We start from the raw sequence: 13,821 nt of genomic DNA, 5'->3' as shown, positions 1-13,821 counted from the left end.
TGCTCCCTGCAGCCTCCAGCACAGATGCCGGTTTATAGTACTATAGAACACAGCACCAGCCGCCTCTCCCTACCTACTGTCCTCCTCACTGTGTCCTGTGAGCTGGTCTGGCTACCGGCCACTGGCTACTATGTGAGATAAGATCCATCCCATTGGGACAACCAGCCACCCCTCCTTTCATTTCTTCCTGACCCCGTCCTGGCCTGGGATCTATATCAAAGAGTGGTTGTAGGCCTATTGACCCACTACATACATACATACATGTACATACATAAATAGTACATATATACTGCATACACGCTGCATATATACTATATAACACACACAACATATATACTACACATATACATATATACTATATTATACACGCAACATACATACTACATACATAGTACATACATACTACATACATAGGTCATGGACCTATTGATGTACTTGATACAGTTTAGACTCACCATGGAAACAAACCACTGGGCACACCTGTGACAGAATTTCTAGACTGAGTCAAATCGAGGTAAGAAGACCTACCTTAAATGTGGCAGCGCCATTCCAAGGGCTGGGGTCCTGAACTGAATAAAGAGGAGAGAGCCAACTGGGCACCAGCACCCATCTCTCTCTGCTCCCTGACTATGGATGTGAATGTGACCAGCCACGTCACACTCCCGCCGCCATGACTTTCCCACGGCAGTGGACTGTACCTTTCGAACTGTGAGACAAAACACACCTTTCCTTCCTTAACTTGCTTTTGTAGGATATTTAATCACATCATATAGAAAATGAACTAACACGGGGCACAGTTCAACATCACTAAGAGCGTTTGTGTCGGGCTAGCCTCACCAGCACGTGCCCCTTCCTAATTCATCCTCACACATTTATGGTATTAGCACCTCTCACTGAAAAATGATGCTGTGAGCCTGTGTAGGACCCCTGAAGCCCATCTGAGGGTGCAGCAGAGTGCACGCCCTCAGTAAACGCCTGCAAACAGTCTCTATTGTCTCATGTTCTCTAAGCAAAGCATCACACATTAATTTGTACTTTCACTGGGGTCTTCAAATAGCAAGGCCTTGAGTCAGAGGGAACCTCTTGTGGAATCTGCAAGTGCAGGATGGGTAAGAAGGAGCTGGGAGACTGCAAGACAGTGGGCCAGGTGGGGCTGGGAGCATACCTTGTCCCCAAGCTCACCAGTGCACGCAGATTCCTCAGCCAGCTCCCGCCTTCCCTAAAACCTTGCTGAGGATGGGAGCTCACTTGGTGCAATGCTCACTCAACCTGAAAAGAGCCCTGTGCTCAGCTTCCAGCTGGACACAGCAATATACGCCTCCAGTCCCAGAACCGGGGAGTTCGAGGCAGGGACATCAAAAGCTATCTTAAACAGCAAGTTCAAGGCTAGGCTGGGACACAGGAAACACGTCCTCAAAAAAATTAAACAAACAAGCAAACAAACAAAAACAGTGATGTGTGGGACTGAGTCAGAGTGAAACAGCTCTCTCCAAAAAAAAAAGGCAGCATCCAAGACAGAGCAAAGAAAGAAGTCATTTGTAACCTTTAAGATGACAAAGGGCAATGCCTTCAAAATATACAGAGTGCGAGTCAACCCCTAAATATTTGAGTAACAATTTAATGTAGGGAGCTGGAGAGATGGCTCAGCATTTAAGAGCATTGGCTGTTCTTCCAGAGGACACAAGTTTGTCCCAGCACCCACACGGTAGTTGATGACTGCTTGGAAATCCAGTTCCAAAGGATCTGACACTTCCTTCTGGACTCCACTGGTACTAGGCACACCACACGTGCACAGACATACATATATAGGCAAAACACCCATTCACATGAAGTAAAAATAAATAAATCTGGAGAGACAGAGACAGACAGACAGACAGACAGACAGAATCCAGTTTAGCAATTTGCCTAGGCCTTATGGCATAAGCCTATAATCCCAGCTACTTGGGAGACTGAGACAGGAGGATCACAAGTGTAAGACCTGTCTGGGAAACTTAAGAGAGATCCTGTCTCAAAGTTAAACATGAAGGGGTTTGGGATTTGTAAATGCAGCTCAGTGGGAGAGTGCTTGCCTAGAATACTAGAGTTCAGTCCCCAACTCTGCAGAAACTAGTACAATTTTAAAAATAAGCAAGGTGTCTGCATGAGTTAGTCACAAAAAGAACCACCCAGGGACTGGCAAGTATGTGGTAGATTTTCAGACCGACTAGTCATCAGACAACAATGGAACAGCTGTTAAAACATAGTGGGTACCACTTTAAACTCACACCACAGGCAGAACCAGAAAAGCAGGTAATATTAAATATTGGTGAAGATATGGGACTAGATACTCAAAGTAGGACCAAGTCCTGGCATATCAGCTGCTACAAAACATTAAAGAAAATAAACAAAATTAGCCTGATAGTGGGGACCCCAGGCTCCCACTCCTAATGACAGTTCTCATCAAGTGGGGTCCCAAGAAAACCTGTAGATACAATGGAGTTCTTCAGCATTTTGTGCATGGTCAGAGGTAAAAAGAAAGCCAAAGGTGGAGAAATGGGTGCGAAAGTATAACATGTAAATAACTTCTAATGTAAAACTGCTTTAGAAACCCAAGTCCCAGGCTAACCACACAGAAGGAGCCCAGCAGGATCTTCAAAACGCAGTGTCAAAGTAAATCAAGTAGGGAACTGGAAACCGGAAGCCAGGTGAGCTGTGTAAGTCAATGTCATTTAGAAACACCCCTCCGTATTTTATAAGGGCAATGCATATTTCAAGAATTCATATCAAACATATCAGGCTGCGTGGAGACTTCAGCTCAGATCCTGTCCCCTGAACGGATATGCCTGTGAAAGTTTTGCCTCTCCCAGGTTCGCAGAGTCCCAACCACTGCCAGAGGTCAGAGGCTTGGAGGCTGCGCACAGGAGGTCGGGTGAGCTGGTGAGGCAGTGAGTTCTTTCTCTTTTCCCAGTTCTGAGGGAGAGCGGTTGTTGCTGGCTTTGGCAAGGAAAGGCGGAGGAATGGGATACTGAGATGGTCTCTCCTCACCTACTGCCCTGAGCATCCCAAAGCACACAGGTCCCAGGAAGCCAGGCTGTTATTGTGGAGATAGCTGTTTTACCCTTGGGACAGTTTAATGGAGAAAATAAACCAATGCATTCGCATCTTCTCATTTGATACAATATATCTGACCACACCCACTCATCTCCAATCCTGCCAGTCTCTGAACTTTGACCCCATTCCTCGTGTGGTACTTCATGACTGTCAGTGGGAGTCAGGCTGGGGTGAAGGAAGGTCAAGGAGACAGACGGCAATGGAAAGACAAACCTCCAGAGGCCTGCATCAACGCTATCTCACTCGCTCATCTCAGAAAGAGCCATCAATCACCCGGAACAACATGTCTGCGTGCCCTCTGAGGAGACACTCCACCAAGGGTCTAAATTTCAGCGTCTCTCTGCTTTCTCCTTTTAAAGTTACGACCGTCACACTTGCTTACTTTCAATCAATAAATAGATGTAGCTACTTAATAATGGAACTTACTCTGTTCGTCTCTTTGAAAAACCTAGAAGATGGACAGGATTGCCATTTTGAAGTTCCTGGGTTATAATTGCACTTCAGTGGGTCTGAAGGAGACGCTGGCTGGGGAAAAGGCTATTCGTGCTGCAACGGGAGCCCTAGACCGCATAGCAAGCCGCAAATAAAGTTCTAAGAGTTACATGGCACTCTCAATAATTTACCTATGTTATTTTGAGCATCACACACACACACACACACACACACACACACACACACACACACACAGAGAGAGAGAGAGAGAGAGAGAGAGTGAGAGAGAGAAATACTTATGGTGATTTCTAGAGAGCTGACAGCCTCTTAGAGATCAGGTTCAGTTTCAAGTTGGCCAAGAATACAGCTACAGAAAGTTGGAAAGTAAAAAGGAGTTTTCAGTGGGAAAACTCTCCCCAATAAGAAGAGCCAGGAGTCAAGAGCTCCTGCCCCACCCAGGCATCTCGGATGCCGACAGGCTCAAGAACTGACACCGTAGCTTTCTGTGTATTGGGTTAGACGTGAGTGGCCTTGATGCTCCTGGTTTGTACCAGAGGCACTTCTCTGACTATGGCTCCTGGGGGTGGCCACCCAGGACAGTTGGATTGGGAACCGCCATGTGGAAGAAAGTATAAATGAGGGATTTGTCACCCTGGAAACTTCACAGTTCAGGCAAGAAGCTGACTGAAGCTCAAGGGATCTTTGGGAGGAAGACGAAGGTCTTACTCTCACAGGATGTAGGGAAACCTAAGCAAGTGACTTTGCACTCATCTCAGACATTCGCACTGAAGATGCGAGGAGGAACCACGGCTTTTATGATGACTAGAAGTTCAGGATCCACGGGAGAAGGATTACAAGTGGCTGACACAGCTTGTGTCCCTGGAGATACGTTGGCATCTAAAGGAATATGTAAGAGATCTCAAGTCAGGCAGACCTGGGCCACTGCTGTACCAACTGACTTAATCCACAACCGAGCTTGAGATTTACCAGTGAGCTCTCGGTGAACCTTAGCTAAGGGTGTCCAGACAACTTTCTGAAAACCCTAGCTTGAAGAATACATGCTAAGAGCACACGGCCTCCCCGGCTGCGTCCTTTGTCCTCCGTGTTGCTGCTCAGATCCTCCCTCCCCTGTAGGCTGCATCTTCCCAAGGCAAGCACAGTCCTGGTCAGCTTCCCTTCTCGTCTGGAATCTTATCCCTCACAGGGGAATGACTTGTCTCTTTGGAGTTGGGGGATCCTGTGCCTCAGAGAGCTCAGAACATCAGCCAGGTCTCTAAGAGGAACACGTGTTCTGCTGAGCAATTGGATTCCCTGAAGCCTGCTCTCATAGCAGTGACAATGACAATGAAGTGGGTAAGCCAGGCACAGGAGCTGCTGCTGCCAAAGCCACCTGCTGGATTCTTCTGAACCAACAGAGTCCATCAGTGTATCAGACCCTGCACACTAGGCTTCCCAGCCCTTTATTTCTAGCTTCTCCTTGAACAGAGTCATACAGTCACCAACCCTAGATAGGGCCAGAACCGCCTACTGTACTATAGACAGCCTATTTACTAAACACACACACACACATACACACACACACACATACACACACTCACCCACTCACTCAACTCACATCAATTGTAAATGAGACTTCAAGCCCAAACACACCTTGGTGACTGAGCAGTTAAATGCCTTTCCTTGACTATTCCCCTGTGGGAAGCTGGGGGTGTCGAGGACTTGTTGCAATGCTTCTAGAACCTAGAACATTAGCTCATCAACCTGTGACATTTAGTTGTAAGGCAAAACAACTGGGAACCCAGGGTCTGTCACTGTGTTACCTCTGCACACCAGCTGGCTTCCTTCGTCCCTGAAACTCAACAGTCTTGCTTCAACAATCCCTGGAAAATAGTCCAAGGAAAAAGAATTTTGAAAACCATCTGTTGTGAAAGAGCTGTCCATCAAACAGTGGCTCAAGGCTGAGCGGGCCTGGCGGAGCTGGGGGCTGGGGCTACCAAGAGAAATGAAGCACTGTTTCCTGGTGCTTACAGTTTAGATGTTGAGACAAACACTTTTACGTTAACTGGATATCATGACAGAACATTGGGTCCTTCTGGTGCAAGAGGCAGACTAAAAGTTAGCCCTCAAGTGAGTGGCGAGCAATGCAAAAGACGTTGGCTAAAATTTAGTTTTTAAACCATAAAGGTGAGGAGATGGGAGAAAATGAGAACTCCTTAACATAGAGTTTAATATCTGTCCTAGTTGTAAGCACTTCTTAAGGGCAAGGGGGTATCCTAGCCTTTTCCCCTTCCTTCCTTCCTTCCTTCCTTCCTTCCTTCCTTCCTTCCTTCCTTCCTTCCTTCCTTCCTTCCCTCATCCCTTCTTCTTCTTCTTCTTCTCCTCCTCCTCCTTCTCCTCCTCCTCCTATTTCTCCTCCTCCTATTCCTCCTCCTCCTATTCCTCCTCCTCCTCCTCTTCCTCCTCCTCCTCTTCCTCCTCCTCCTCTTCCTCCTCCTCCTCCTCCTCCTCCTTCTTCTTCTTCCTTCTCTCTCTCTCTCTCTCTCTCTCTCTCTCTCTCTCTCTCTCTCTCTCTCTCAGGTTCCCATTCCTAAGACAAGCAGCTGCTCTGGAGAAGAAAGGAGGCTGTCTAACTTCAGGCCTCAATAGGCAATGCCAAGGAAGAAAACGAGGGTCCACCTGAGGCTGGAGGAGGCCTGGGCAGCTCTGGAGGAAAGATGTGAGTGCTCTTGCCTTGGGAAGGTGCCCTGAGGGCAGGTGCCTGGCAGGCTGAATAGACTGAGCTTATCTACAAACTAGGAAGCCAGCAGACAACACATTTGGCAGGACAGATCTGTCTGGAAACATGTGACTAGTATTAGAGGGCTAAGCAGGGTGAGCTCACCAGGAGAGTAAGGACAGGGTGTTTGTTCCTGGGCACCATACTTCAGGGAGGAAGTCCAGTGTTTGTGTTAGAGAGGAGGAGGTGGTGAAACACAGAATCCCAACAGACTGCAAAGGAGACTTGGAAAGGAGTAGTTCAGAGGGAATTGACAGGGGAAGTACAATGGCATCTGCAGTGAGGGGACCAGGTGATTGCAATGGTCTCTTGGAGACTGTTTCCATGCCAAGCTGTAGGGAAAGGCTGGGAGCAGGCAAAGTGAATGAATAACCACCTTTGAAGAGAGTTTGGGCAGGCAACAAGGTGGTTGAATGGGGTCAGGAAGGCCAAGCAAGACATCTTCTTGGTGTGTTTTATGTGAAAGATGCATGTACTTACAGGTTGAGGGGGAGCAGGTTTCAAGGAGAGGATGACTGAGGGAAAGTAGGAGGGCAGGTAATTGAAGAGGTCTCTAGGGAGGCTGGGGTCCTATGGTGGTAGAGGTAGGAGTGTGACAGGAGGCAGGCCTGAAAGGATGGAGAGGAGGAAACAGGCATGGACAAGGAACACACACACACACACACACACACACCAAATCCCCAGTCATTCTATCCAGCCCAGGGAGGTACTAAATCTCCCAAAGTGCATTTCGTAGTCAACAGTGTGCAGAGATCACAAAAGGGATGCCTCTCCCTTGCCCCTCACACCACTTCCTGCCCACCCCCTGCCACTAACTCCATTTCCAAATGCCTGCTGCCTACAAGGCCGGATAGTATGTGGAAATGCACAGGAAAGCTTCCAAAAGAAACGAGCGCTCTGAAAGCCGGAGCTGGGCCCGCCAGAGAGCAACTGCCCCTGGTTTAGACCCCCACACACTCCAACTTCCGTACCTACCCAAGAGACAACGATAAAAGGATCTCAAAAAGGCAGCCTTCCAGCATTGCAAAATACTGTGCAGGCCCGGGTGAGTCGGCCTTTTTCTCTCCCCAGGGGCATGGCACGCTCAAGGGGGCAGGGACAAATTTAGCAAGGAAAACAAATTTGGCAATCCCAAACAAGTTCCAATTGGCTAAGGCAGAGAAGGCCTTTGTCTGGACAAGCATCCAATGGGCCCCACAGCAAGTAACAATGGACCCCACAGCTCATGTGAAAAGTCTTGGTGACCAGAAGAAGCATTTGGTGTGAGCAGCCTCCCGGTGGGTGTGGGTGTGCGAGAGGCCAAAGCTGAGAGGCAGGCGCACCGCGGGCGCCCCTCTCTGGGTGTCAGCGGCTATGACTTCTTAGGATTACCTGAGAAAGTCCGGTCAAGTAGGGATAAACAGACAAGACTGTCTTGGGGAGCCCTCCCTGACAGGAAACCCCAACACTGAATGGTTATATGACGAATGACAAAGTCTGAGGGAACATTTCACAAGATGCTGAAAGCCAGAGAGGGCCTGAGAGTTTTTACCACGCACTGACCAACCACAGGAGGGGCGCACTTTCTAAGAAGCTGTAGGGTTTGGGGATGGCCCAGGACGAGGTTTGAGAGGCTCAACCTGTGGTTTAAAACAGCAAGCTAACAAGCAACAACAACAAAACCACTACTGTGAGGCGGGGTGTCCCGGCTCCATGCCCAGGCATCAGGTGCTTAGGGTTTTCTTCCCCAGCGGGTGTCACCATCTAGTGAAGTGAAAACGCAGCTCCAGGCATCCCTGTTTGGACCGGTCCCCGCAAGGGGACACGGAACTTTCTAGGTTGTGGCTACGCATCTGAAGGTGCCGTGGGTAAAGTAGGAGAAGACCAGTTGAAACCAGCAACCTTTAGAGTGTCTGGGCTCCCTAGAAGGTCCACATGCCTCTCTCCACGAACTGTAAGCTGCAACCACACATCCATCCTAGAGTCCCGCGACTCTCCACACCCTTCAGGTCTATCCGCGCTGACTGAACGAGATCGAGTCTGCCACCCGAACCACGGATGCCGCAGCCCAGGCGTTTGGCTGCAGCAGGGCGCGGGAAAGGGCACTTTGGCGCGGAGTAGGAACCGAGCAGTGGGGATGTGTCAGCGCGGACCCAGGCAGCGACATTCCCCCTCCTCCCTCCCCACCCTGCACGACCTCCTCCTCCACCTCCAATGGTTCAACTCCCCCTTCAGATCTTGACATGAGCCCTTCAAGAAAGATTGCCCGGACCCCCGACCTGGACGCGCACCCACCTGCATCCCGCCCCCAGCCCAAGCACCGAGGGGGCGGAGGGCGTGTGAGGAGGTGGGTGGCGACCGCAGTCTCAGGGCTGTTTGGGCGGGGGCAAAGGCTTTGGTCGGAGAAAATGGGCGGGGGCAGGGAAAGACAGACCCTGCAGACGCGGAGGGGGCGCGCCGAGCCTCTCCAACCCCCAGGACGGGTGTGCCAGGCGGAATGGGGAGAGATGGGGGAGTATGGCTCTGGGAAAGTTTATCCCGGAAAAGCCTGGCATCTTGGGGGTTTGGGAGACTGGAGAAACTGAAGCCACAGTCCAGGTGCCCCACAACCCACGGAGGGGGATGTCTGTCTCCCAGGCCCCCCACACTGGCCGGATCCGGCTAAGTTGCAGCTGGGGTTGGGGATGTCCATGAGGGTAGAGGTGAGGATGTGGTCGAAGATGGAGTAGGTGATCTGGGCAGACAGAGGGGAGGATGAGCCTCAGGGTGGGTAATCGGAAGAAGGAAGCCAAGCCGGGGAGGGGGAAGGGACTGGGACCGCGTCGAGGTTGGGTGGGCTCGGGTGGGGCGCGTGGTGCGGCCAGACTCACCCGCGGCAGCCGAGGCACTGAGCAGCCCCCAGCCCAGCAGCAGCAGCAGTGGCGGTGGCGGCGGCGGCGGCGGTGGTGGTGGCGGCGGGCGGCCCCAGCGACTCCCGGTGCCCGGCACAAGCGCCCAGATCCCGATTTCGCCGCGAGCCCTCCCTGCCGGGCAGCCGCAACATCCTTGCTCCGGTCCCCGCGAGCGCGGCATAGCGCGGCCGGCAGCCCGAGGGAGAGGCTTCGCTCGCCGCCGAGGAGAAAGGAGGTCAGGAGAGCTCTGTAGCTTTTTTTTTTTTTTCTTCCTGCTCCGGGAGGGGGAAAAAAAATCCCGGTACGCGGGAGCCCTGAGCTTCTGCGGCTGGAATGAACCAAGTGTCCGCCCGGCCGGGGAGAGGCGCGCTGCGCTCTCGGAAATGACTCGCTCCAATCCCGCTTCGCGGGGTTCGCGCCGGGGGGCGGGGGGGTGAATTATCCCCGGATTAATCACTCCGGAGCCGCTTCTCCGCCGCTCCAAATGCTGGGGGTGGAGGCGCAGTTAAGGAAAAAAAAAACGGGGTGGGGGGTGTTCTTCAGCGCCACCTGCACCTCCTAATAAACCACAAATTACATCTAAAGGGTTGTTTATTCCTATTTGTTTTACAATTGACCAGTTTCTTTTAAGTTCAGTCCTTCGGCTTTCATTTATAAGATCACCATTAGTACACCCCCTCCCGTATGCACGCGCGCACACACACACACACACATATACACACACACACACACACACACGCATAGAAACACACACTCTTGCATACACAGGCACATGCACGCTTCCTCCACGTTTAGAAATGGGAATACTGTTTGGGGAGCGGTAACCAAAGAAGATTGCAGTTCCCCGAGTCGTGGCTCTTGAGAGAAAATCTAGAATACTGGCTTTGAACTTGTAGTCTTGGGTCTGGGAGGACCCTCTGGAGCTCAATTCGCAGTAGCCCATCCCAGGAGATGGGTGCGCGGACATAAGAGAAGACAGGGTTAAGAATTGAAGGGTGAGTGAAACAGGGGTGAATGGTCCCTTCATTCAGTCCAGGGCAGTCCTACTCCTAGCCTAAGGCAAAGCGGCAGGGATGTATACTGAGATTGGGGGCAGGAGGGGGTACGGGATTAGTGTAAGAGTCCCTTGCACAATTTGTCCTCTTACTTAAATGACTGGGCCATGCTGGTCCCCCACATCCACCCAAGCAGGGCCCCAAACCAGATGAGTTTCTCTTAAGCAAGTGAGCCCTTATCTTCCACCGGCTGCTAGCGGCTGCCTTCAGACACACAAGAGCTCAGCGTGGGTCTCAGGCTGGTTTACTCTAGGCTGCACTGCCAGTCACGAGGGCCCCTCCGTTGGCTACACCAAACTCTCGCCTAGAGAGAAGAGCCGCCTAGGGAGACGAGGGAGGCCGGAGAGGACCGCAGGCGACGAGGCAGGGGAGGAAGCTCCGCCTGGCGAGCACAGCGTAAAGGCACCTGCCGGTGTACACCCCACCCCCCTCTGCCACAGTCACCCAGAGAGGCAGATCTTGCGTTTAGGCAGTCTGGCAATCAAGCGGTTTGGCTAAGCTGGCGTTCTGGCATCCTGGAGGCTCAGGAGCCCGGGGACACTGATGGCGGCCGGCGAGGCCGGTTGAGAAGGGCTCAGAGAGGGACTTCAGCGTTGGCAACTTGGGTTAGGGGGTTTCTGCAACCCAAGTTGACCAGCTGTCGGCGAGCCTGGGAATTTTCCCGGAAAGCCATGCGAGAGGGCTTCGGGGTTATGCCTGGGGTTGGAGAGGAGGGAAAATATGCAGGAGGAGTGGATGCTACTTCTTATTCCTACCAAAAACTTGCTCCAGAGAGCCACACTTTCTCAGAGAGCTCGGTCCGAGACTTTCTCTTTCCCCCACCCCCCAGCCCTGGTGGTTCCGGTTTCCCGGCATGAGCTCATCCCACAGCTGGGGAACCCGCCTGGTGGCCCCCCGGAGTGGGTATGGAGAATTCTGTGAATCGCGGGTCCCATTCCCCACCCCCATCACACTGGCCCATCCCGACACAGACTCTCTGAGTGCCAAGAACCAACTGAAGCAGCCAGAAAGCCTCAGTGAAAGGCCTGCTTTATATGCCTAGGGCGGCAAGGAGGGGGCTGTTCGTTTCTTATTGTCCAGACCCTGGCCCCCAAAGAGCTCCGCTAACTGAGATTGGCTGTGCCTTCTCACCAGCCCTGCAGAGTGGGGGAGGATCTGGTGCTGTGGCCTTCGGGGAGGTTGCTGTCTGTCTGTGTCATGCCAAGGGTGTGCTCTAGGCCCTTCTCCCTCCTAGGCAGGGTTCTCTTTCAGGGAAAGGCACACCGAGGTGGCAAGATCTCTGAAGCCTACCGCTGGCCTTTTCCACAATGCTGAGGCTCAACGCCAGTGAATTTTCTCCTGCAGAAGAAACCAGCTCTGACTGGAACCTACAGCTGAGGTTCACCCTTTATTCCTCCAGGAACAGAAATGTTTGTCTCCCCACTCTCCCTAGGGGCTGTGGAAGGCAGGGGCACACTTTTAATCCCTGAAAAAAATGGCCCACTTCTTTCACCTCGGGGGCTTACTCTGATCTATTTGGGTCTGCACAAATTTACACCGCCCTTCCTGTGTTCCGGGGCCCTCTACTAGGCAGTACTGTGCGCCCTGTGGAGATGCTCAGTGTGGGGTCCTGGTTTGGGAGGGAACAGAGGTGGAAACCCACAGGTAACTGATACAGCCAGACAGCTATAATCACCACAGATGAAGAAGAGGCATGCTACATAGAGCCGTATCAGCACCCTAAGTGGGCTTTGAACTTGGTATATCAGAAGGCCAATTCAAGGAGGGTCTGGGCTGAACCTTGATGCATGATAAGGCCTTGTAGAGGAGGAAGATTCATTCACTCAACAAATATTTATTGAGCACTACTCTGTCCGGGTGCCGTGTTAGATAAGAAATACACAGGAGAGTGGGTGGCTCTTGATGTGATGGAGCCGGTTAAGTGCATGCCTTAGGTTCCTGAGGAAGGGAACATGAGAGAATATGGAGCGAGTTTCGCAGGGTGTGCCTGGAAAGCCCTCTCTGATGTGACCCTGAAAATGCTCCTAAAATTAATAAAGTTGCAAAGGGGTTTCTTTAGAGAGGGATCAGGCAAGACCGACCTTCCTCATGGAAGGCTCCAAGTGACAAAGGGTGTCTTAGCTACAGTTTCCATTGCTGTGACCAAGGCAACTTTTAATTGGGGCTGTCTTACAGGTTCAGAGGTTCAGTCCACCACCACCGTGGTGGGGAGCATGACAGCATCCTGGCAGACATGGTGCAGGAGGCGCTGAGAGTTCTGCATCTTAACAGGACTGCAGCCAGCAGAGACTGACTTCCATGCAGCTAAGAAGAGGGTCTCAAAGCCCTCCTCCACAGTGACTACTTCCTCCAACACCTCCTCTAACAAGCCCACACCTCCAACAAGGCCACTCCCTGGGGCAAGCATATTCAGAATAGAGATACAGAAACCACCCCCTTCACTCCCCCACTCCCTAGCCAGGAGGCAGATCCTACAGATCTTCAGGGCTGGTGAGGATTTGGACTTTATCCTTATGCAGTATCAAAGAGGTATTATCTATCTACTTACTAGGGCTGAAGATAGCTAGCTACCCATTGTATGGATTAAGTAAAGATGATTTCCTCACAGTTATGGACTCTCAAGATTTCCCAGACTCAGTTCCTGACTTGGTTCCTCTTGAGGTCTCCCTGGCTTGTTGATGCAAATGACTTCTCTTCCCATCTTCCCTTGTCCACCCCCCAACACACACACACACACACACACACACAAGAATCCAGACTTCCTCTTTTTCAGAAGGATAGCCATCATTCTGGGCCAGTATCCTACCTTAACACTCTCATTCTGACTTGATCACCTCTTTAAAAACTCTTAACTCCAAACCAAGTCACATACTAATAATGGGAGAGGGGGCCATCAAGCTTTGTCTTTTGTGAAGTGGGAGCACAGCTCAATCCATAGCAAGTGGGGAGGACTTTTTGGGTGGAGGAGCAGCAGATGGATGGATGACCATTGGAATGGGTGTGCAAGGAGGTGTCTGCTGGGATGAGGCTAGAACTCAGTGGCAGAGTGTTGGCTGGCAGGCATGATCCGCGGCATGGAAGTGGGTAAAGGAGGAAAAGAGAGGGGCTTTTGTTTTTGTTTTGTTTGTTTTGCTAGTATGTGGCCATCACAGGGGTCTGTAGCAGGACCTACTGTTGAAGGTGGATGAGTACTGATTTAAGAAGTATACTTCTATTTCTGGCTATTGGAACCAAGTGACACAACCCTTAGTGTACTCTGGCCTCTCTATGGAAAATGACAAGGAGGGAGAGGAACACAGGATTGATTCTACTGCGTTGGTCTGAGCCCCACATCTGAGTATGTGGGTGAAGGCAGGGCTGGAGGGGTGCGAGCAATGGTGAGACCCTCTTGCTGATAAGTAGGAGTCGGAGGTCTTCCAAGCCCTGTTCCCTCATGCCTGGGATAGTGTGGCTGTCAGTCCAGAGTCAGCTCTTTGCCCACCCTTCCATTCTACAGATAACCAATAGGCAGCCGTAGGTCGAGGTTGGGGGGGGGGCAGGAGGGATAAGAGAGAGAGAGAGAGAGAGAGAGAGAGAGAGAGAGAGAGAGAGAGAGAGA

The 13,821-nt window shown here is 51.5% G+C and overlaps 1 protein-coding gene across 1 annotated transcript in view; it reads right to left on the bottom strand.

Moving 5' to 3' along the window:
* Positions 1-9,349, bottom strand: part of Csmd2 (CUB and Sushi multiple domains 2) — a 563,664-nt gene extending 554,315 nt beyond the window's left edge. Inside the window, exon 1 of the mRNA XM_052177421.1 lies at positions 9,148-9,349. Coding sequence (XP_052033381.1) covers positions 9,148-9,349 — 202 coding nt within the window. The remainder of the gene's footprint in view (positions 1-9,147) is intronic.
* Positions 9,350-13,821: the final 4,472 nt, after the last annotated feature.

This window comes from Apodemus sylvaticus, chromosome 3 (assembly GCF_947179515.1).
Source record: "Apodemus sylvaticus chromosome 3, mApoSyl1.1, whole genome shotgun sequence".
In the NCBI taxonomy this organism is placed as follows: domain Eukaryota; kingdom Metazoa; phylum Chordata; class Mammalia; order Rodentia; family Muridae; genus Apodemus; species Apodemus sylvaticus.
This window is presented reverse-complemented; position numbering and strand designations above follow the sequence as displayed.